Source organism: Cupressus sempervirens, chromosome 5, assembly GCF_028749045.1.
Source record: "Cupressus sempervirens isolate cs-2001-9-10 chromosome 5, ASM2874904v1, whole genome shotgun sequence".
Classification (NCBI taxonomy): domain Eukaryota; kingdom Viridiplantae; phylum Streptophyta; class Pinopsida; order Cupressales; family Cupressaceae; genus Cupressus; species Cupressus sempervirens.
In genome coordinates, this window is record NC_143122.1 from 105,317,344 (window position 1) to 105,341,891 (window position 24,548).

Sequence of the window (24,548 nt, forward strand, 5' to 3'; positions counted from 1 at the left end):
TGCTTGATTTCGAGCCCCGTTCCCATGATGAGGGTGCTGCAGGTGGTTCAAGTAGATCACATGTTCTATTCGCCACTTCTGTTTTCCACTGAATATATATAGGAATGATCATAATCATTGACAATACATGCTTGAACAATCCTTTTTTTTAATGCTCTAACAATCTTGTCCATGCTAGTCCATACGTTCTATATTTATGCATGCCCTAACAATTTTATTCTTTAGCTTCACATCAATTGAATCCTACGATGACGCCACCTCCATCCAATAAAACCACAAATCTCTTTCCGACTGCTGAGTCAGCAACACACAGCTTACATGCATCAACTGTTGCACCATCTGCTGGTACACAAATCCCTCTTTTTCTCTCTTATGACAGCAACAAATAGTTTCTTTTTTACAACTTTATAACATCAATTATCATTTGTTCTTTTATACTTCAATCATGACAAAGACTTATGAAACTTATGAAACTTTTTGCAATAGGACCTGCAACATCATTTCCTTGATGTTCCTATGTTCCTAGTACGGGAATGGTGAAGGATGTCACATTGATCGTCAGCGACGATGAATGCATTCCATTAAAAGTAGCCAAAGTTCTAGGTACTTTAAAGTTATTATTATTCTATAGTGATATAATAGTAATTTAGTTTTTGATCACTCTTCATCGACTAATGATCCCATGATTGTTTTGTAGGGAATGATCTTTTTTGGAGAAAACTTGGTGATGAGTGTTTGCGAATATTTGGGCCCACCATGCGTACCTGGTGGAACATCATATCCTAACTAAAACCCCAAACCACTATTTTGATTTCATATCATTTCTATAATAGTTTTCCTTTTCGTCCATTTCTTGAACTATATTAAAGGTAGCTTCACTTCATTTATGAGTCTAACATGTTTTTTTTTACTTAAAAGGTGGAATCAGCAACGCAAATCATTGAAGGATGATCTTATAGAGAGCATGACCCAACTCTTTGGACCTCATGCATTCGAGAGAAACAAGCTCCTTAAAAAAGATGGTTTATGTTTGAAGTATATTAGGGACCAGTACAGAAAAAATTTATGGGATAACCCCAGGTACGAGCGTCCGCCCTATGTTCCTGAGGCTGAGTGGCAGGCTCTGATTTTGGATGGAAAGTATAAAGCTGACAAGAAAAATAATATTACACTAGTGGAGAGTACAACAAGGTATGTGATACTATTGAGAATCTAATTATGTACTAATTAACCTCCATATTTATACTATCTAACATATTTCAAACATTTCATAGATTGCCTGACACATCAAAGGCAACAAAGGCAAGACTAGAAAAGCATGGGACACACAAGCTCGGCTCTGGTGGTTTTTCGAAACTTCAAGCAAGAGTTGTAAGTATTAGTAAATGAAAAATTGTATCAGTATATCTTTTGTCCTTTCTTCCCTGGGGTAAAACATGCTTATTTTGGACTTGGTTTGACAATGAAAGTTCAGTATGCTATCTCAAGCATCAGGATGGAGGATTCACTAAAGGGAGAAAATAGATTGATGTCTATTTTCTGCTACAGATTGGATAAAACATAATGTAAGTATAATTCATCTACTAACATCATTGATTGAATGAAAAGAGTCAAGGATCAAGAAGTAACAGCTTTAAATTGTCTTTACACTTCTGTGATGTCAAATAAATGTTTACTAGATGATAGTGATTTGAAGCTCAAATGCAATTAATAGTCATTGATGGGTATAAAATAATTTAGATGTGTGAAGAATTAATGGTGCAACATTTGAAATGAAAAGGTAAGATGTAGATTAATATTTAGAAAGGAAACATGAGTATATTGAGAAGATCAGTTGTGACTACAAATTTCATGGAGACTTAAGAAATGGTGAAAATTGTATCAGTTTGCTTTTGAAAGGATGTGATAATTGCTTTTTTGCAAAGGGATGGGTGTTCTTCTTAGGACATTGTTTTGAATTGTTAAAAGACTGTCAGCTTCAAGTCATTAGACTTAGACTTACTTTAACATAGCAAATTTGAATGTTTTAGATTGAATTTTCAGTGATTTTTTTGGTTTTGGTAAGATGTCTTGGTTATGATTGTTTACTCAACAGTTTTTATTTATAGAATCTTCTTATGTAATTGAATGATTCACTTTTTCCCAAGATAGGCATGGGCGCAATGTTGGAGTTAATGTGGAAAGCCAATGTTCTGGAGCTACATTGTTGTCTTAAATCTTTTGCAGTTGTGCTTAAAATTAACGTAACATAATTAAATTTAAATCTCTTGATATCTGGATCATCAATCCAAGCATGGCTATAGAGAATTGTAGCTGTGTAGACACCAAATTTGAACAGTCCACTTATAATTGAGAAATAGATTATTGGTAGTGTCCTCATCTACTTGACAGATTGAGCATGCAGAAGCTTGGTAGGTGCCTCAAACCTAGCCCTAGTTTCATTGCCAACCATAAATTTGGTGTATACACGAAAGCTGTTTTGATCTTGTGAGCATTGAATATCAGGATCTCCATTTGACTTCTCGTTATTAATGCCTTGACTCACTACTACTGGATAAACAACCTAGTTGAAGTCCAGTTCAAAGAGGTTGCTGGCTACCAAAGATTTGATAAGTGTTACGAAAATATTCACCGTAACAATCTCCTTCTAAATTGAACTCCCGATGAATATTAATCTGGAATTCTTTTGGCACCATCTTTTTTATTTGTTTTTTAATATTCTAAATTCCTACTCTAGCCTCATTGCTCTATTTTTGTTTTTATTCTATTTAATTATATATGTAATATTACAATGTGAAATTCAATGTTCAGATGTTTGTGGATGAAGTAATGGAACTTGTGGAGCTCACTGCTTTGAGAGGTGCCTTGGTTGGGCTTCCTGGACTGAAGGTTGGGCTAATCCTTCAATTATATTCATGGATGAGCCAACTTCAAGCTTGGATGCTCGGGCAGCAGCTATAATTATGAGAACAGTAAGAAATATAGTTGACACGGGGAGAACTATTGTTTGCACAATCCATCAGCCTAGTATTGATATCTTCGAGGTATTTGACGAGGTAAAGATTTGGTTTTCTTAAAATAGCTTTGTGAAGCATTTGAAATTGGCATCTTCTTAAAGCTAAATGAAATATGCTGCAGCTATTCTTAATGAAGCGAGGAGGTCAGCTTATCTATGCAGGTCCACTTGGTCACAATTCTAACAAACTTATAAAATATTTTTCGGTAAGATGCCATCCACTACGGTTTTATTCTGTTGAGAGATTTAGATCTGAATCTGGTACCTTTTGATGAGTAGTTTGAATTTTGGAGTTGTAAGTAGTCATAGTTTATTGTACTAGAACCAATAGGAAGTTGATTTTATATACAAGGAATTGGTCATGTCGGATAGTGTTGACCACTAAGCTTTTAGCAAACACTCTCAATACGTTGAGCTTAAGAGTCAAGCACTAGCTGCAATCATCATATATGTTTTAGCTAATTGAAAATGATTCATGTAGGCCATTGAGGGGGTTCCACAGATCAAGGAAGGTTATAATCTAGCTACGTGGATGCAGGAAGTAACTTCTATGTCAGAAGAGCACCGTCTAGGTGCCAACTTTAGTGAAATCTATAAATCATCTGACTACCTTAAAGCACAAAATTAATTTTTTTAGTTTTACTCCTTCCACCATCGCACCTACAGTAACCTCGACGCAATTGGAGGGGTTGGCGTCCTAATTGTGACGGAAAACACGAGAATTGTGATGCGGTTGCCGTCACACCTACCCTCCAATTGCGATGGGGTTTTTGTAGGTGTGACGACAACCCTGTCGCAATTGCGATGGAAAACACAAGAATTGCGACGAGGATGACGGGACAACAAGGTGGCTGCATAGCGACGAATAGGCATCGCAATTGCCATGGCAAGGGTAGATGTCGTAAATTGTGACTAAATAACTACAACGTCTATATCTGTCGCAGTGGCAACAAATTGCTGTCGTAATTGCGACACATAGCCGTCGCAAATCGATGCCAAATCTATTAGTGACTTTCCTGGAATTCATCAATGGTTGAGATCGATTTCAATCAACGGTCAGGATTAAAGTTGAAGTTCAGTCATAAAGGGAGATTTGCAAATTAAAGGGAGTTAACAGATTTAATTTGAGTAAAATAAGGTATTAACTAATTCAATTTGAGTAGAAAAAGGAGTTAACTGATTTAACTCATTTTTTATCAATAGTGAACTGAAAATTTCCCTTTTTGAACTGAAGAGAGATTTTCTTGAGATATTTAATTTAATAAAATGAGATATGCTCTCATAATTAATTTTTCTATTTAATTAAATAATCTTTAATTAATTAGAGACACTTTTCTTATTTAATTAAATAACTTCATTTAATTAGTTAGGAATGGCTTCTCATTTAATTGAATAGCTTTGCTTAATTAATTAAAAGTAAGTTCTCCATTTAATTAAATAATTTCGTTTAATTATTTCAAAAAATAAATTTGAAACTAGTCAACTCAAGTCAACCGTGGTTAAATCTAGTCAACTTTTGGTCAAACTTGATCTTTGCGTATGTGACTATGAGCAAATGTGAGTATGAATTTCAGCAACAATCCGATGCAAATTCTCATTCAACTTTTCAAAATGAAGAGATGAGGGTCTCTTAAATAGACTTTCCTGAAATTCATCAACAATTGAGATCGATTGCAATCAACGGTCAGTATTAAAGGTGAAGTTCAGTCATAAAGGGAGATTTCCAAATTAAAGGGAGTTAACAGATTTAGTTTTAGTCAAATAAGGAGTTAACTGATTCAATTTGAGTAGAAAAAGGAGTTAACTAATTTAACTCAATTTTTTTCAATAGTGAACTAGAAATTTTCCTTTTTGAACTCAAGAGAGATTTTGTTGAGATATTTAATTTAATAAAATGAGATTTGCTCTCATAATTACTTTTTCTATTTAATTAAATAAACTTTAATTAATTAGAGACACTTTTCTTATTTAATTAAATAACTTCATTTAATTAATTAGGAAAGGCTTCTTATTTAATTAAATAACTTTGTTTAATTAATTAGAAGTACTCCATTTAATTAAATAAGTTTGTTTAATTATTTTAAATTTTTTTTGAAACTAGTCAACTCAAGTCAATCGTGGTTAAATCTGGTCAACTTTTCATCAAACTTAATCTTTGCGTATGTGAATATGAGCAAATGTGAGTATGAATTCTAGCAACAATTCGATGCAAATTCTCATTCAACCTTTCAAAATGAAGAGATGAGGGTCTCTTAAATAGACTTTCCTGGAATTCATCAACAGTTGAGATCGATTTCAATCAATGGTCACGATTAAAGGTGAAGTTCAGTCATAAAGGGAGATTTCCAAATTAAAGGGAGTTAATATATTTAATTTGAGTAAAATAAGGAGTTAACTGATTCAATTTGAGTAGAAAAAGGAGTCAACTGATTTAACTCATTTTTTATCAATAGTGCACTGGAAATTTCCCTTTTTAAAGTGAAGAGAAATTTTGTTGAGATATTTAATTTAATAAAATGAGATATGCCCTCATAATAACTTTTTGTATTGAATTAAATAATGTTTAATTAATTAGAGGTACTTTTCTTATTTAATTAAATAACTTCATTTAATTAATTAGGAATGGCTTCTCATTTAATTAAATAACTTTGTTTAATTAATTATAAGTAAGTACTCCATTTGATTAAATAATTTCGTTTAATTATTTCAAAATTCTTTTCGAAACTAGTCAACTCAAGTCAACCGTGGTTAAATTTGGTCAACTTTTGGTCAAACTTGATCTTTGCATATGTGAATATGAGCAAATGTGAGTATGAATTCTAGCAACAATTCAATGCAAATGCTCATTCAACCTTTCAAAATGAAGAGATGAGGGTCTCTTAAATAGACTTTTTGGGAATTCATCAATGGTTGAGATCTATTTCAATCAACGGTCATGATTATAGGTGAAGCTCAGTCATAAAGAGAGATTTCCAAATTAAAGGGAGTTAACATATTTAATTTGAGTAAAATAAGGAGTTAACTGATTCAATTTGAGTAGAAAAAGGAGTTAATTGATTTAACTCATTTTTTATCAATAGTGAACTAGATATTTTTCTTTTTCAACTAAAGAGAGATTTTTTTGAAATATTTAATTTAATAAAATGAGATATGCTCTCATAATTACTTTTTCTATTTAATTTAATAATCTTTAATTAATTAGAGACACTTTTCTTATTTAATTAAATAGGAATGGCTTCTCATTTAATTAAATAACTTTATTTAATTAATTAGAAGTAAGTACTCCTTTTAATTAAATAAATTTGTTTAATTATTTCAAAATTCTTTTCGGAATTAGTCAACTCAAGTCAACAGTGGTTAAATTTGGTCAACTTTTGGTCAAACTTGATCTTTGCCTATGTGAATATGAGCAAATGTGAGTATGAATTCTAGCAAAAATTCGATGCAAATTCTAATTAAACCTTTAAAAATGAAGAGATGAGGGTCTCTTAAATAGACTTTCCTGGAATTCATCAACGATTGAGATCGATTTCAATCAACGGTCAGGATTAAAGGTGAAGTTCAGTCGTAAGGGGAGATTTCGAAGTTAAAGGGAATTAACAGATTTAATTTGAGTAAAATAAGGAGTTAACTGATTCAATTTGAGTACAAAATGGAGTTAACTGAATTAACTCTTTTTTTATGAATAGTGAACTGGAAATTTCCCTTTTTGAACTGAAGAGAGATTTTGTTGAGATATTTAATTTAATAAAATGAGATATGCTCTCATAATTAATTTTTCTATTTAATTAAATAATCTTTAATTAATTAGAGACACTTTTCTTATTCAATTAAATAACTTCATTTAATTAGTTAGGAATGACTTCTCATTTAATTGAATAACTTTGTTTCATTAATTAGAAGTAAGTACTTCATTTAATTAAATAATTTCATTTAATTATTTCAAAATTCTTTTCGAAACTAGCCAACTCAAGTTAACCGTGGTTAAATCTGGTCAACTTTTGGTCAAGCCTGATCTTTGCATATGTCAATATTAGCAAATGTGAGTATGAATTCCAATAACAATTCAATGCAAATTCTCATTGAACCTTTCAAAATGAAGAGATGAGGGTCTCTTAAATAGACTTTCTTGGAATTCATCAACGATTGAGATCAATTTCAATCAACGGTCAGGATTAAAGGTGAAGTTCAGTCATAAATGGAGATTTCCAAATTAAAGGGAGTTAACAGATTTAATTTGAGTAAAATAAGGAGTTAACTGATTCAATTTGAGTAGAAAAAGGAGTTAACTGATTTAACTCATTTTTTTTATCAATAGTGAATTGAAAATTTCTATTTTTGAACTGAAGAGAGATTTTGTTGAGATATTTAATTTAATAAAATGAGATATGCTCTCATAATTACTTTTTCTATTTAATTAAAGAATCTTTAATTAATTAGAGACAATTTTCTTATTTAATTAAATAAGTTTATTTAATTAGTTAGGAATGGCTTCTCATTTAATTCAATACCTTATTTTAATTAATTGGAAGTAAGTACTCCATTTAATTAAATAATTTTGTTTAATTATTTTAAAATTCTTTTTGAAACTAGTCAACTCAAGTCAACCGTGGTTAAATCTGGTCAACTTTTGATCAAACTTGATCTTTGCGTATGTGAATATGAGCAAATGTCAATATCAATTTCAGCAACAATTCGATGCAAATTCTCATTCAACCTTTCAAAATGAAGAGATGAGGGTCTCTTAAATAGACTTTCCTAAAATTCATCAATGATTGAGATCGATTTCAGTCAAAGGTCAGGTTTTAAGGTGAAGTTCAGTCATAAAGGGAGATTTCCAAATTAAAGGGAGTTAACAGATTTAATTTGAGTAAAATAAGGAGTTCAGTGATTCAATTTGAGTAGAAAAAGGAGTTAACTGATTTAGCTCATTTCTTATCAATAGTGAACTGGAAATTTTCCTTTTTGAATTGAAGAGAGATTTTATTGAGATATTTAATTTAATAAAATGAGATATACTTTCATGATTACTTTTTCTATTCAATTAAATAATCTTTAATTAATTAGAGACACTTTTCTTATTTAATTAAATAACTTCATTTAATTTGTTAGGAATGGCTTCTCATTTAATTAAATAACTTTGTTTAATTAATTAGATGTAAGTACTCTATTTAATTAAATAATTTCGTTTAGTTATTTCAAAATTCTTTTCGAAACTAGTCAACTCAAGTCAACCGTGGTTAAATCTGGTCAACTTTTGGTCAAACTTGATCTTTACTTATGTGAATATGAGCAAATGTGAGTATGAATTCTGGCAACAATTCGATGCAAATTCTCGTTCAACCTTTCAAAATGAAAAGATGAGGGTCTCTTAAATAGACTTTCCTGAAATTCATCAACGGTTGAGATGAGTTTTAATCAACGGTCAGGATTAAAGGTGAAGTTCAGTCATAAAAGGAGATTTCCAAATTAAAGGGAGATAACAGATTTAATTTGAGTAAAATAAGGAGTTATATGATTCAATTTGAGTAGAAAAAAGGAGTTAACTCATTTAACTCATTTTTTATCAATAGTGAACTGAAAATTTCCCTTTTTGAACTGAAGAGACATTTTGTTGAGATATTTAATTTAATAAAATGAGATATGCTCTGATAATTACTATTTCTATTTAATTAAATAATCTTTAATTAAATAGAGACACTTTTTTTATGTAATTAAATAACTTCATTTAATTAGTTAGGAATGACTTCTCATTTAATTAAATAACTATGTTTAATTAATTAGAAAGTAAGTACTCCATTTAATTAAATAATTTCGTTTAATTATTTCAAAATTCTTTTCAAAACTAGTGAACTAAAGTCAACCGTGGTTAAATATGGTCAACTTTTGGTCTAACTCTGATCTTCGCATATGTGAATACGAGCAAATGTGAGTATGAATTCCAGCAACAATTCGATGCAAATTCTCATTCAACCTTTCAAAATGAAGAGATGAAGGTCTCTTAAATAGACTTTCCTGGAATTCATCAACGGTCGAGATCGATTTCAATCAACGGTTAAGATTAAAGGTGAAGTTCAGTTATAAAGGGAGATTTCCAAATTAAACGCATATAACAGATTTAATTTGAGTAAAATAAGGAGTTAACTGATTCAATTCGAGTAGAAAAAGGAGTTAACTGATTTAACTCATTTTTGATCAATAGTGAACTGGAATTTTCCCTTTTTGAACTGAAAAGAGATTTTGTTGAGATATTTAATTTAGTAAAATCAGATATGATCTCATAATTACTTTTTCTGTTTAATTAAATAATCTTTAATTAATTAGAGACACTTTTCTCATTTAATTAAATAACTTCATTTATTTAGTTAGGAATGGCTTCTCATTTAATTAAATTACTCTGTTTAATTAATTAGAAGTAAGTTCTCCATTTAATTAAATAATTTTCTTTAATTATTTCAAAATTCTTTTCGAAACTAGTCAACTCAAGTCAACCATGGTTAAATCTGGTCAACTTTTGGTCAAACTTGATCTTTGTGTATCTGAATATGAGCAAATGAGAGTATGAATTCCAGCAACAATTCGATGCAAATTCTCATTCAACCTTCCAAAATGAAAATATCAGGGTCTCTTAAATAAACTTTCTTTAAATTCATCAACGGTTGACATCGATTTCAATCAACGGTCAGGATTAAAGGTGAAGTTCAGTCATAAAGGGAGATTTCTAAATTAAAAGGAGTTAACTGGATTAATTTGAGTAAAATAAGGAGTTAACTGATTCAATTTGAGTGGCAAAAGGAGTTAAATGATTTAACTCATTTTTGAACAATAGTGAACTGAAAATTTCCCTTTTTGAACTGAAGAGAGACTTTGTTAAGATATTTAATTTAATAAAATGAAATATGCTCTCATAATTACTTTTTCTATTTAATTAAATAAATTTATTTAATTATTTAGGAATGGCTTGTCATTTAATTAAATAACTTTTTTTAATTAATTAGAAGTAAGTACTCCATTTAATTAAATAATTTTATTTAATTATTTCAAAATTCTTTTCGAAACTAGTCAACTGAAGTCAACCGTGGTTAAATCTGGTCAACTTTTGGTCAAACTTGATATTTGCGTATGTGAATATGGGCAAATGTGAGTATGAATTCCAGCAACAATTGAATGCAAATTCTCTTTCAACCTTTCAAAATGAACAGATGAGGGTCTCTTAAATAGACTTTCCTGGAATTCATCAATAGTTGAGATCGAATTCAATCAACAGTCAGGATTAAATGTGAAGTTCAGTCATAAAGGAAGATTTCCAAATTAAAGAGAGTTAACAAATTTAATTAAAGTAAAATAAGGAGTTAACTGATTCAAGTTGAGTAGAAAAAGGAGTTAACTGATTTAACTCATTTTTGATCTATAGTGAATTGGAAATTTTCCTTTTTGAACTGAAGAGAGATTTTGTTGAGATATTTAATTATATAATTAAATAACTTGATTTAATTAGTTAGGAATGACTTCTCATTTAATTAAATAACTTTGTTTAAATAATTAGAAGTAAGTACTCCATTTAATTAAATAATTTCATTTAATTATTTCAAAACTAGTGTACTCAAGTCAACCGTGGTTAAATCTAGTCAACTTTTGATCAAACTTGATCTTTGCGTATGTGAATATGAGCAAATGTGAGTATGAATTTCAACAACAATTCGATACAAATTCTCATTCAACCTTTCAAAATTAAGAGATGAGGGTCTCTTAAATAGACTTTCCTGAAATTCATTAACGATTAAGATCGATTTAAATCAACGGTCAGGATTAAAGGTGAAGTTCAGTCATAAAGGAAGATTTTCAAATTAAAGGGAGTTAACAGATTTAATTTGAGTAAAATAAGGAGTTAAGTGATTCAATTTGAGTAGAAAAAGGAGTTAACTGATTTAGCTCATTGTTTATGAATAGTGAATTGCGAAATTTCCCTTTTTGAACCGAAAAGAGATTTTGTTGAGATATTTAATTTAATAAAATGAGATTGCTCTCATAATTACTTTTTCTATTTAATTAAATAATCTTTAATTAATTAGAGACACTTTTCTTATTTAATTAAATAACTTAATTTAATTAGTTAGGAATGGCTTCTCATTTAATTAAATAATCTTTTTTAATTAATTAGAAGTAAGTATTTCATTTAATTAAATAACTTCATTTAATTATTGAAAAAAAAAAATTCGAAACTAGTCAACTCAAGTCAACCGTGGTTAAATCTCGTCAACTTTTAGTCAAAGTTGATCTTTGCATATGTGAATATGAGAAAATGTGAGTATAAATTCCAACAACAATTCGATGCAAATTCTCATTCAACCTTTGAAAATGAAGAGATGACAGTCTCTTGAATAGACTTTCCTAGAATTCATCAACGGTTGAGATTGATTTCAATCAATGGTCATGATTAAAGGTGAAGTTCAGTCATAAAGGGAGATTTCCAAATTAAAGCGAGTTAACAGATTTAATTTGAGTAAAATAATGAGTTAGCTGATTCAATTGGAGTAGAAAAAGGAGTTAACTGATTTAACTCATTTTTTATCAATAGTGAACTGTAAATTTCCCGTTTTGAACTGAAGAGAGATTTTGTTGAGTTATTTAATTTAATAAAATGAGATATGCTCTCATAATTACCTTTTATATTTAATTAAATAGTCTTTAATTATTTAGAGACACTTTTCTTATTTAATTAAATAACTTCATTTAATTAGTTAGGAATGGCTTCTTATGTAATTAAATAACTCTATTTAATTAATTAGAAGTAAGTACTCCATTTAATTAAATAATTTCATTTAATTATTTCAAAATAAATTTCGAAACTAGTCAACTCAAGTCAACCGTGGTTAAATTAGGTCAAGTTTTGGTCCAACTTGATCTTTACGTATGTGAATATGAGCAAATGTGAGTATGAATTCCAGCAACAATTCAATGCAAATTGTCATTCAACCTTTCAAAACGAAGAGATGAAGGTCTGTTAAATAGACTTTCTTAGAATTCATCAATGGTTGAGATCGATTTCAATCAACGGTCAGGATTAAAGGTGAAGTTCAGTCATAAAAGTAGATTTCCAAATTAAAGGGAGTTAAGAGATTTAATTTGAGTAAAATCAGCAGTTAACTAATTCAATTCGAGTAGAAAAAGGAGTTAGCTGATTTAACTCATTTTTGATCAATAGTAAACTGGAAATTTCCCTTTTTGAACTGAAGAGAAATTTTTTTGAGATATTTAATTTAATAAAATGATATATTCTCTCATAATTACTTTTTCTATTTAATTAAATAATCTTTAATTAATTAGAGACACTTTTCTTATTTAATTAAATAACTTCATTTAATTAGTTAGGAATGGCTTCGAATTTAATTAAATAACTTTGTTTAATTAATTAGAAGTAAGTACTGCATTTAATTAAATAATTTCGTTTAATTATTTCAAAATTCTTTTTGAAACTAGTCAACTCAAGTCAGCCGTAGTTAATTATGGTCAACTTTTGGTCAAACCTGATCTTTGCGTATGTGAATATGAGCAAGTGTGAGTATGAATTCTAGCAACAATTCGATGCAAATTCTCATTCAACCTTTCAAAATGAAGAGATGAGGGTCTCTTAAATAGACTTTTCTTGAATTCATCAACGATTGAGATCAATTTAAATCAACGGTAAGGATTAAAGGTGAAGTTTAGTCATGAAAGGAGATTTCCAAATTAAAGGGAGTTAACAGATTTAATTTGAGAAAAATAAGGAGTTAACTGATTCAATTCGAGTAGAAAAAGGAGTTAACTGATTTAATCCATTTTTTATCAATAGTGAACTAAAAATTTCCCATTTTGAACTGAAGAGAGATTTTGTTGAGATATTTAATTAAATAAAAAGAGATATGCTCTCATAATTACTTTTTCTATTTAATTAAATAATCTTTAATTAATTGGAGACACTTTTCTTATTTAATTAAATAACTTCATTTAATTAGTTAGGATTGACTTCTCATTTAATTAAATAACTTTGTTTAATTAATTAGAAGTAAGTACTCCATTTAATTAAATAATTTCGTTTAATTATTTCAAAATTCTTTTCCAAACTAGTCAACTCAAGTCAACCATGGTTAAATCTGGTCAACTTTTGGTCAAACTTGATCTTTGCGTATGTGAATATGAGCAAATGTGAATATGAATTCCAGAAACAATTCGATGCAAATTCTCATTCAAGCTTTTAAAATGAAGAGATGAGGGTCTCTTAAATAGACTTTCCTGGAATTCATCAACGGTTGAGATCAATTTCAATCAACGGTCAAGATTAAAGGTGAAGTTCAGTCATAAAGGGAGTTTTTCTAATTAAAGGGTGTTAACAGATTTAATTTGAGTAAAATAAGGAGTTAACTGATTCAATTTAAGTAGAAAAAGGAGTTAGCTGATTTAACTCATTTTTTATCAATAGTGAACTTGAAATTTCCCTTTTCGAACTGAAGAGAGATTTTGTTGAGATATTTAATTTAATAAAATGAGATATTCTCTCATAATTACTTTTTCTATTTTATTAAATAATCTTTAATTAACCAGAGACACTTTTCTTATTTAATTAAATAACTTCATTTAATTAATTAGGAATGTCTTCTCATTTAATTAAATAACTCTATTAAATTAATTAGAAGTAAATACTCTATTTAATTACATAATTTTGTTTAATTATTTTTAAAAAAAAAAATTCAAAACTAATCAACTCAAGTCAACCATGGTTAAATCTGGTGAAGTTTTGGTCAAACTTGATCTTTGTGTATGTGAATATGAAAAAATGTGAGTATGAATTCCAGCAACAATTTGATTAAAGGTGAAGTTCAGTCATAAATGGAGATTTCCAAATTAAAGGGAGTTAATAGATTTAATTTGAGTAAAATAAAGAATTAATTGATTCAATTCAAGTAGAAAAAGGAGTTAACTGATTTAACTCATTTTTTATCAATAGTGAACTGGAAATTTCCCTTTTTGAACTGAAGAGAGATTTTGTTGAGAAATTTAATTTAATAAAATGAAATATGCTCTCATAATTACTTTTTCTCTTTAATTAAAAAAACTTTAATTAATTAGAGACATTTTTCTTATTTAATTATATAACTTTATTTAATTAACTAGGAATGGCTTCTAATTTAATTAAATAACTTTGTTTAATTAATTAGACGTAACTACTCCATTTAATTAAAAAATCTCGTTTAATTTTTTCAAAATTCTTTTTCGAACTAGTCAACTCACATCAACCGTAGTTAAATCTGGTAAACTTTTGGTCAAACTTGATCTTTGCGTATGTGAATATGAGCAAATGTGAGTATGAATTCTAGCAACAATTCGGTGCAAATTTTCATTCAACCTTTCGAAATGAAGAGATGAGGGTCTCTTAAATAGACTTTCCTTGAATTCAACAACGGTTGAGATTGATTTGAATCAACAGTTAGGATTCAAGGTGAAGTTCAGTCATAAAGGGAGATTTTCAAATTAAAGGGAGTTAACAGATTTACTTTGAGTAAAATAATGAGTTAACTAATTCAATTTGAGTAGAAAAAGGAGTTAACTGATTTAACTCATTTTTGATCAATAGTGAACTGGAAATTTCCCTTTTTGAACTAAAGAGATATTTTGTTGAGATATTTAATTTAATAAAATTAGATATGGTCTCATAATTACTTTTTCTATTTAATTAAATAATCTTTAATTAATTAGAGACACTTTTCTTATTTAATTAAATAACTTCGTTTAATTAATTACGAATGGCTTCTCATTTAATTAAGTAACTTTGTTTAATTAATTAGAAGTAAGTACTCTATTTAATTAAATAATTTTGTTTAATTATTTTAAAATTCTTTTCAAAATTAGTCAACTCAAGTCAATCGTGGTTAAATCTGGTCAACTTTTGGTCAAACTTGATCTTTGCGTATGTGAATATGAGCAAATGTGAGTATGAATTTCAATAACAATTCGATGCAAATTCTCATTCAACCTTTCAAAATGAAGTGATGAGGGTCTCTTAAACAGACTTTCTTGGAATTCATCAATGGTTGAGATTGATTTCAATCAACAGTCAGGATTAAAGGTGAAGTTCAGTCATAAAGGGAGATTTCTAAATTAAAAGTAGTTAACAGATTTAATTTAAGTAAAATAAGGAGTTAACTAATTCAATTCGAACAGAAAAAAGAGTTAACTCATTTAACTCATTTTTAATCAATAGTGAAATAGAAAATTTTCTTTTTGAACTAAAGACAGTTTTTATTGAGATATTTAATTTAATAAAATGAGATATGCTCTCATAATTACTTTTTCTATTTAATTAAATAATCTTTAATTAATTAGAGATACTTTTCTTATTTAATTTAATAATTTCATTTAATTAGTTAGGGATGGCTTCTCATTTAATTAAATAACTTTGTTTAATTAATTAGAACTAAGTACTCCATTTAATTAAATAATTTTGTTTAATGTTTTAAAATTCTTTTCGAAACTAGTCAACTCAAGTCAACCGTGGTTAAATCTGGTCAACTTTTAATCAAACGTGATCTTTGCATATGTGAATATGAACAAATTTGAGTATGAATTCCAGTAAGAATTCGATGCAAATTCTCATTCAACCTTTCAAAATGAAGAGATGAGGGTCTCTTAAGTAGACTTTCTTTGAATTCATCAATGGTTGAGATCGATTTCAATCAATGGTCAGGATGAAAGGTGAAGTTCAGTCACAAAGGGAGACTACAAAATTAAAGGGAGTTAACAGATTTAATTTGAGTAGAATAAGAAGTTAACTAATTCAATTTGAGTAGAAAAAGGAGTTAACTAATTTAAATAATTTTTGATCAGTAGTGAACTGAAAATTTCCCTTTTTGAACTGAAGAGAGATTTTGGTGAGATATTTAAGTTAATAAAACTAGATATGCTCTCATAATTACTTTTTCTATTTAATTAAATAATCTTTAATTAATTAGAGACACTTTTCTTATTTAATTAAATAACTTCATTTAATTAGTTAGGGATGGCTTCTCATTTAATTAAATAACTTTTTTTAATTAATTAAACGTAAGTACTCCGTTTAATTAAATAATTTCATTTAATTATTTCAAAATTCTTTTCGAAACTAGTCAACTCAAGTCAACCGTGGTTAAATCTGGTCAACATTTTGTCAAACTTGATCTTTCGGAAGTGAATATGAGCAAATGTGAGTATGAATTCTAATAACAATTCGATGCAAATTCTCATTCAACCTTTTAAAATGAAGAGATGAGGGTCTCTTAAATAAACTTTCCTTGAATTCATCAATGGTTAAGATCGATTTCAATCAACGGTCAGGATTAAAGGTGAAGTTCAGTCATAAAGGGAGGTTTCCAAATTAAAGGGAGTTAACAGATTTAACTTGAGTAAAATAAGGAGTTAACTGATTCAGTTCGAGTAGAAAAAGGAGTTAGCTGATTTAACTCATTTTTTATCAATACTGAAATGAAAATTTCCCTTTTTGAACTGAAGAGAGATTTTGTTGAGATATTTAACTTAATAAAATGAAATATGCTTTCATAATTACTTTTTCTATTGAATTAAATAATCTTTAATTTATTACACACAGTTTTCTTATTTAATTAAATAACTTCATTTAATTAATTAGGAGTGGCTTCTCATTTAATTAAATAACTTTGTTTAATTAATTAGAAGTAAGTACACTATTTAAGTAAATAATTTCGTTTAATTATTTCCAAATTCTTTTTGAAACTAGTCAACTCAAGTCAATCATAGTTAAATCTGGTCAACTTTTGGTCAAACTTGATCTTTGCATATGTGAATATGAGAAAATGTGAGTATGAATTCCAGCAACAATTCGATGAAAATTTTTATTCAACCTTTCAAAATGAAGAGATGAGGGTCTCTTAAATAGACTTTCCTAGAATTCATCAACGGTTGAGATCGATTTCAATCAACGGTCAGGATTAAATGTGAAGTTCAGTCATAAAGTGAGATTTTCAAATAAAAAGGAGTTAACAGCTTTAATTTGAGTAAAATAAGGAGTTAACTGATTCAATTCGAGTAGAAAAGGAGTTAACAGATTTAACTCATTTTTTATCAATAGTGAACTAGAAATTTTTCTTTTTGAATTGAAGAGAGATTTTGTTGAGATATTTAATTTAATAAAATGAGATATGGTCTCATAATTACTTTTTCTATTTAATTAAATAATCTTTAATTAATTAGAGACATTTTTATTATCGAATTAAATAACTTCATTTAATTAATTAAGAATGGCTTCTCATTTAATTAAATAACTTTGTTTAATTAATTAGAATTAAGTACTCCATTTAATTAAATAAGTTCGTTTAATTATTTTAAAATTCTTTTCGAAACTAGTCAACTCAAGTCAACCGTGGTTAAATCTTTTCAACTTTTGGTCAAACTTGATATTTGCGTATGTGAATATGAGAAAATGTTAATATGAATTCCAGCAACAATTCGATGCAAATTCTCATTCAACCTTTCAAAATGAAGAGATGACGGTCTCGTAAATAGACTTTCTTAGAATTCATCAACAGTTGAGATCGATTTCAATCAGCGGTCAGGATTAAAGGTGAAGTTCAGTCATCAGGGGAGATTTCCAAATTAAAGGGAGTTAACAGATTTAATTTAAGTAAAATAAGGAGTTAACTGATTCAATTCGAGCAGAAAAAGGAATTAACTAATTTAACTCATTTTTGATATATAGTGAACTGGAAATTTTCCTTTTTGAACTGAAGAGAGATTTATATGAGATATTTAATTGAATAAAATGAGATATGCTCTCATAATTACTTTTACTATTTAATTAAATAATCTTTAATTAATTAGAGACACTTTTCTTATTTAATTAAATACCTTCATTTAATTAATTAGGAATGGCTTCTCATTAATTAAATAACTTTGTTTAATTAATTAGAAGTAAGTAGTCCATTTAATTAAATAATTTCGTTTAATTATTTCAATTTTTTTTCGAAACTAGTCAACTCAAGTCAACTATGGTTAAATCTGGTCAACTTTTGGTCAAATTTGATCTTTTCATATGTAAATATGAGAAAATGTGAGTATGAATTCTAGCAACAATTCGATGCAAATTCTCATTCAACCTTTCAAAATGAAGAGATGAGGGTCTCTTAAATAGACTTTTGTAGAATTCATCAATGGTTGAGATCGATTTGAATCAACGGTCAGGATTAAACGTGAAGTTTAGTCATAAAGGGAGATTTCCAAATTAAAAGGAGCTAACATATTTAATTTGAGTAAAATAAGGAGTTAACTGATTCAATTCGAGTAGAAAAATGAGTTAATTTATTTAACTCATTTTTGATCAATAGTAACATTGAAATTTCCCTTTTTGAATTGGAGAGAGATTTTGTTGAGATATTTAATTTAATAAAATGAGATATGCTCTCATAATTACTTTTTCTATTTAATGAAATAATCTTTAATTAATTAGAGAGACTTTTCGTATTTAATTAAATAACTGCATTTAATTAGTTAGGAGTGGCTTCTCATTTAATTAAATTACTTTGTTTAATTAATTAGAAGTAAGTACTCCATTTAATTATATAATTTCGTTTAATTTTTTCAAAATTCTTTTCGAAACTAGTCAACTCAAGTCAACCATGGTTAAATCTGGTCGACTTTTGGTCAAACTTGATCTTTGCGTATGTGAATATGAGCAAATGTGAGTATGAATTCCAACAACATGTTGATGCAAATTCTCATTCAACCTTTCAAAATGAAGAGATGAGGGTCTCTTAAATAGACTTTCTTAGAATTCATCAACGATTGAGATCGATTTCAATCAACGGTCAGTCATAAAGATGAAGTTCAGTCATAAAGGGAGATTTCCAAACTAAAGAGAGTTAAAAGATTTAATTTGAATAAAAATAGGAGTTAACTGATTCGATTTGAGTAGAAAATGGAGTTAACCGATTTAACTAATTTTTTATCAATAGTGAATTGGAAATTTCTCTTTTTGAACTGAAGAGAGATTTTGTTGAGATATTTAATTTAATAAAAATAGATATGCTCTCATAATTACTTTTTCTATTTAATTAAATAATCTTTAATTAATTAGAGACAATTTTCTTATTTAATTAAATAACTTCATTTAATTAATTAGGAATGGCTTCTCATTTAATTAAATAAGTTTTTTTAATTAATTAGAAGTAAGTACTCCATTTAATTAAATAATCTCGTTTAATTATTTCAAAATTCTTTTCCAAACTAGTCAACTCAAGTCAACCGTGGTTAAATCTGTTCAGCTTTTGGTCAAGCTTGATCTTTGCGTATGTGAATATGAGCAAATGTGAGTATGAATTCTAGCAACAATTCAACGTAAATTCTCATTCAACCTTTCAAAACGAAGAGATGAGGGTCTCTTAAATAGACTTTCCTGAAATTCATCAATGGTTGAGATCGATTTCAATCAACGGTCATGATTAAAGGTGAATTTCAGTCATAAAGGGAGATTTCTAAATTAAAGGGAGTTAACAGATTTAATTTGAGTAAAATAAGGAGTTAACTGATTCAATTTGAGTAAAAAAAGGAATTAACTCATTTAACTCATTTTTGATCAATAGTGAACTAAAAATTTCCCTTTTTGAACTGAAGAGAGAATTTGTTGAGATATTTAATTTAATAGAATGAGATATGCTCTCATAATTAGTTTTTCTATTTAATTAAATAATTTTTAATTAATTAGAGACACTTTTCTTATTTAATTAAATAACTTCATTTAATTAATTAGAAATGGCTTCTCATTTAATTAAATAATTTTGTTTAATTAATTAGAAGTAATTACTCCATTTAATTAAATAATTTCGTTTAATTATGTCAAAATTATTTTCAAAACTAGTGAACTCAAGTCATGTAATGCCCCGCCAAGGGATCCAAAGAATTAACCTAGAGATGCACTAAGTTTATTAGCATTTTTTAATTAATTTTTTTATGCAAGTAAACATCACATATAACTTATGCACAATAACGGAAGCAATAGCATTGTCCATCTGAAATTAAATATAACATACATAACAGATTACATTCTTTAAGATCCCTTAACGTTGAATTACATATATGAATCCATCTAGTACAACATCTACATGAAATAATAATGATATGTCCAATATACAAATATCCTTTCTAAATTACATTCCAGAATGCACAATCATCCACTGTACATGTCACAGGGTATGATAAGCTCAAAGATATACATACATAGAATAAGGTACATCATCTTATTCTGATCCATGATACATCAAAGTAGAGATAATCACATGATACATCATCGTAGAAGACATATATACCCATCATAAAGATCAAACATAATATACTAAGTGCACGGTTCCTCCCAACTGTTAATAGCATCGTTAGACCATCGTGGATCCTAGCCATCCCTCCATGTGTAAGTTTCCAAATCACCGATGAGATCATCAGTATTACATGGTAAGAATGTCACTCCTAATAAATACAACATCATATGTAGAAGTAATCTAACATCCAAATAAAAGCATAAGATAACATCATCTAACATATGCTAATCATCAATGAAAAAGGATACACATCCACCATCATGAAGGATGCATCAGCCACGACGTCTCAATGAATCTCAAAATGATAAGAGTGGAAAATACACTACCACTCGACTGCGTGGTACCTAAGTGGTCCACTCCCACCAATGTAAGGAGATAATCTCAAGTCCCAAACAGGCTTTCAAAATCACATAGCACATATCACTATAAGTCCAGGAATCCTAAAAGCATACTAACTCAAAGGTTCTTAACACAAAATTTGACATCTAATCTCCAGAGGCACACAATGACATGTCAAAACCTACTATGCAAGCGGCAAAGTGTCATCGCAATTATCACGTACAAGTTACCTTGGCAGTCAGCTAAACTCCATGAGTCCATACTAATTTTATGTGGCCACTAGTATCCTCTCATACTGACGAAGCATACTATGGAATGCAAGGTCTTAACCATGCATCTCACTACTCCCATCCTAGCTTGTACAAGAGCTCAAGGCATGGGCGAGAACGAACACTTATCTTTTTAGGTTCATTCAATTAGTATTAGGTGTGAATGTTATCACTTATTAATCCAACTTACAATGAGTTACCTTGGCAACCTCTTAGGGCCTCGACCCCCATTGCAAGCCACTTCCTGTCACTACATGCAGATATCCTACCCTAATGCTCATGGACTCATAAATCTCAAAATCACAAAAGATAATCCATAATAAAATAATCAAATATGCATAAAAGCATCAAATCTCCATGAGAAAATATCCATAGAAAATCATGAACACAACAGCTCTCTATTGACAATTGAAGTATCACTGATAATCAAATATCCAATGGTTCTCAATAACCAAAATATATATCTCAATCATACTGATCGAAGACTCCAAAAATGGTTGAGTCAAATATGTCACAACATGACATCATCAAGAATAAATCCACATCTCAGTCCCATCATGGCGATTAGAAAATAATCAAGGATAACTGATCGATGACCAAAATAATGGTTAGGTCAAGAGTCTCATACACAAGAATCTCAACTATAACAATTAGTAATCACATCCAGTACATAGAGCATTCCATCACAAACCATGGTTGGGTTTATAAAGATCGAGATTAAAACATCATCATGACATCACAATCACATAACCTCCAAGCCTCTGGTAGACGTCCTATATTGGTCAACACTAGTCAACCCAAAACCCAAAACAATAGCATAAAGAATACACAATGTAAAAACATGTTTTGGTTTTGCTAAGTTTTCAAATTTGAATTTAAAAGTCTCAGTTTATGTTTTTCCAAATTATATTAAGTGGAGAAATTTCATGTTTTTCCTAACCCATGTATTTGTTTGATAGATAAAAGTTTCTCCCCAAAACTATTAGACTCAATTTTCTAATTGATCTAATAATATTTTGTTTATATAACATTGTTTGAAAATTGACACTATCAATGAATCAAAACTTCGATTATATATTCTAATAACTAATCTTAATTAAACTGAGTTTAATTAAATTAATTATTAATATCTCTTCATAATTGACAAGCTCAATATCAATATTTTAAATCATTAAAAGAGTGATCCATTAATTTAGAACTTTATAATATTCATTTATAATTAATTATATATACATATATACTTATATACATATATATATATATTTATATATATATATACATACATTAATATATATATATATATATATTTATATATAATAACATTTAATAATTAATGATATTGCAACAAAATCGAGATTCATATCCAATCTCATAAGTAAAACTTTATATAATTTAAAACCAAACTCAAATCGCAATGCGATTTTAAAATCGTGCTACCCAATACATCCGCACTGCAGGTACATTGCGGATCACAGGTACTATTAACATGAAACTCTATCGTGATTTGACATTCGATTACTATATATGTATATATATATATGTATGTATATATATATATATAGGTATATATATGTATATATATGTGTGTGTGTATATATATATACACGCAGAGTTTATCACCATCACAGCACATACATACATACATACATACATACATACATACATACATACATATATATATATATATATATATATATATATATATATGTATATAATGATATATACGTATATGTGTATGCAGATTCAAGAATATACACAGTTTACTTAGAAATTCTAATTTTTAAAATTTTCCTTTAAATCTTTGATCTTCAAATTTATCCAATAAATAATCTAATAGGTTTGGCTATGAATTTAAACCATAGCCCCATTTTCTTTCAGATCTATGCATATAAAGATTTCCACATAAATTCAATTGCCCATATTGAGAATGCATACAATAAAAATATGAAATTCTTCAGAAGACATATGGAAGACACGAAGAAGACAGTGAATGCAAGATGCGGAAATAGCATAAGTAAAATCACAAGAATCTACCCAGATTCTAATGCTAATTCGCTCTTCCTCAGAAAACCCGCAGAGCAAGCTCCCTTCTTCAGAATTCTCGAATCTTCCAATGCTCCAATTGTACTCCAAAAGCTATGTCTAAGCTTCTAGGGATGCCTGAATATAAAGAGCTCTCAGGAAACCTCTAGAATGTTTCTAGAAACAACTGGAAGGTGTCAAAAACTAAGCATGGGTCTTTTCCAACCTTCAAGATGAGCCATAGGGTTGTAGACACCATGTGCTTAATTAATGCACTAACCCCCGTGTTGTTGAAACCTGAGAAATAGAGAAGTGCATTAACTCCCATGCAAGCTTATAACTCCAATCCACTTTTTATATAATTTCTATTTAAATTTTTTAAACTTTCATTTTTAATTTTTATAACTTTTATTATTATTATTTATTTATTACTTTATTATTATTTTATTATTATTATTAATTTCTAATTTCTAATTTTTTTTATTTAATTCATTTTCCTCAATAATTCACATTTAATTAATTATACTCAAAATATCAAATAACATGATATTATATATTAATTTTTTCAAATAATTAATTTATTAATTAAATTCATTTATTAAGACTTAATTAATAGAAAATTCACCATAGACCTCCAAGATAAAATATGAAAACCCATCATAGAACAAATCATACAAAATCAGTCTAAAGGGATAAAAATCATAAAATATGTCATCCAACACATTCGGTGGGTACTCAACTCTGATACTTGTCCTAACTCACTAGGACAAATGGACTTGAGAATTTATCTCCCTTCTCTTATCATTGAGATAGTATAATAGGGTACACTCATCTTGACAATTCAGGGAAGTCGATACCCAGTACTTGCAACCTGTAGAAAAATTATGCATGTACATACAATATATATAATTCTAAGCTAAAGAGATAATGGCAGGAAGTGGTGCATCATGTAGATCACGACTAAGCAAGTGACTACGACTCCCTTCCTTAACCTTATTAGAAATGCCATACAATAAGAAAACATGCACACTATACACATGTAAGTATGAGGTAAGTATCCATAATAAAACACATAAGATAATAAACATCCATCTAATCATCAATAATAAATGAAAACAGTATAATGATTATCATTTATGCATGAAATGTAAAATCTAAATGATCTCATCATATAACCACTGAATCCATATCATAATATCTGATAGTGTCAAAACAATACCACTAAACCATCAACATAAAACTAGTCTATCACAGTCTGATAATAATAGCATCAATGTCTAGAAAAGATGTGAACGAGGGTAGGCACTACAAGTCAACCATGGTTAAATCTGGTCAACTTTTGGTCAAAATTGATCTTTGCATATGTGAATATGAGCAAATGTGAGTATGAATTCCAACAACAATTCGATGCAAATTCTCATTCAACTTTTCAAAATGAAGAGATAAGGGTCTCTTAAATAGAATTTCTTGGAATTCATCAACGGTTGAGATCGATTTCAATCAACGGTCAGGATTAAAGGTGAAGTTCAGTCATAAAGGGAGATTTCCAAA

The 24,548-nt window shown here is 28.7% G+C and overlaps 1 protein-coding gene across 1 annotated transcript; it reads left to right on the forward strand.

The window, feature by feature from the left end:
- Nucleotides 1-248: 248 nt before the first annotated feature.
- Nucleotides 249-3,644, forward strand: LOC149554771 (ABC transporter G family member 39-like). The gene is made up of 4 exons (XM_089829018.1): nt 249-345; nt 2,890-3,056; nt 3,139-3,222; nt 3,498-3,644. Exons 1-4 carry the CDS (start codon nt 249-251, stop codon nt 3,642-3,644), a joined length of 495 nt encoding a protein of 164 aa, XP_089685144.1.
- The last annotated feature ends 20,904 nt before the right edge of the window (nt 3,645-24,548 follow it).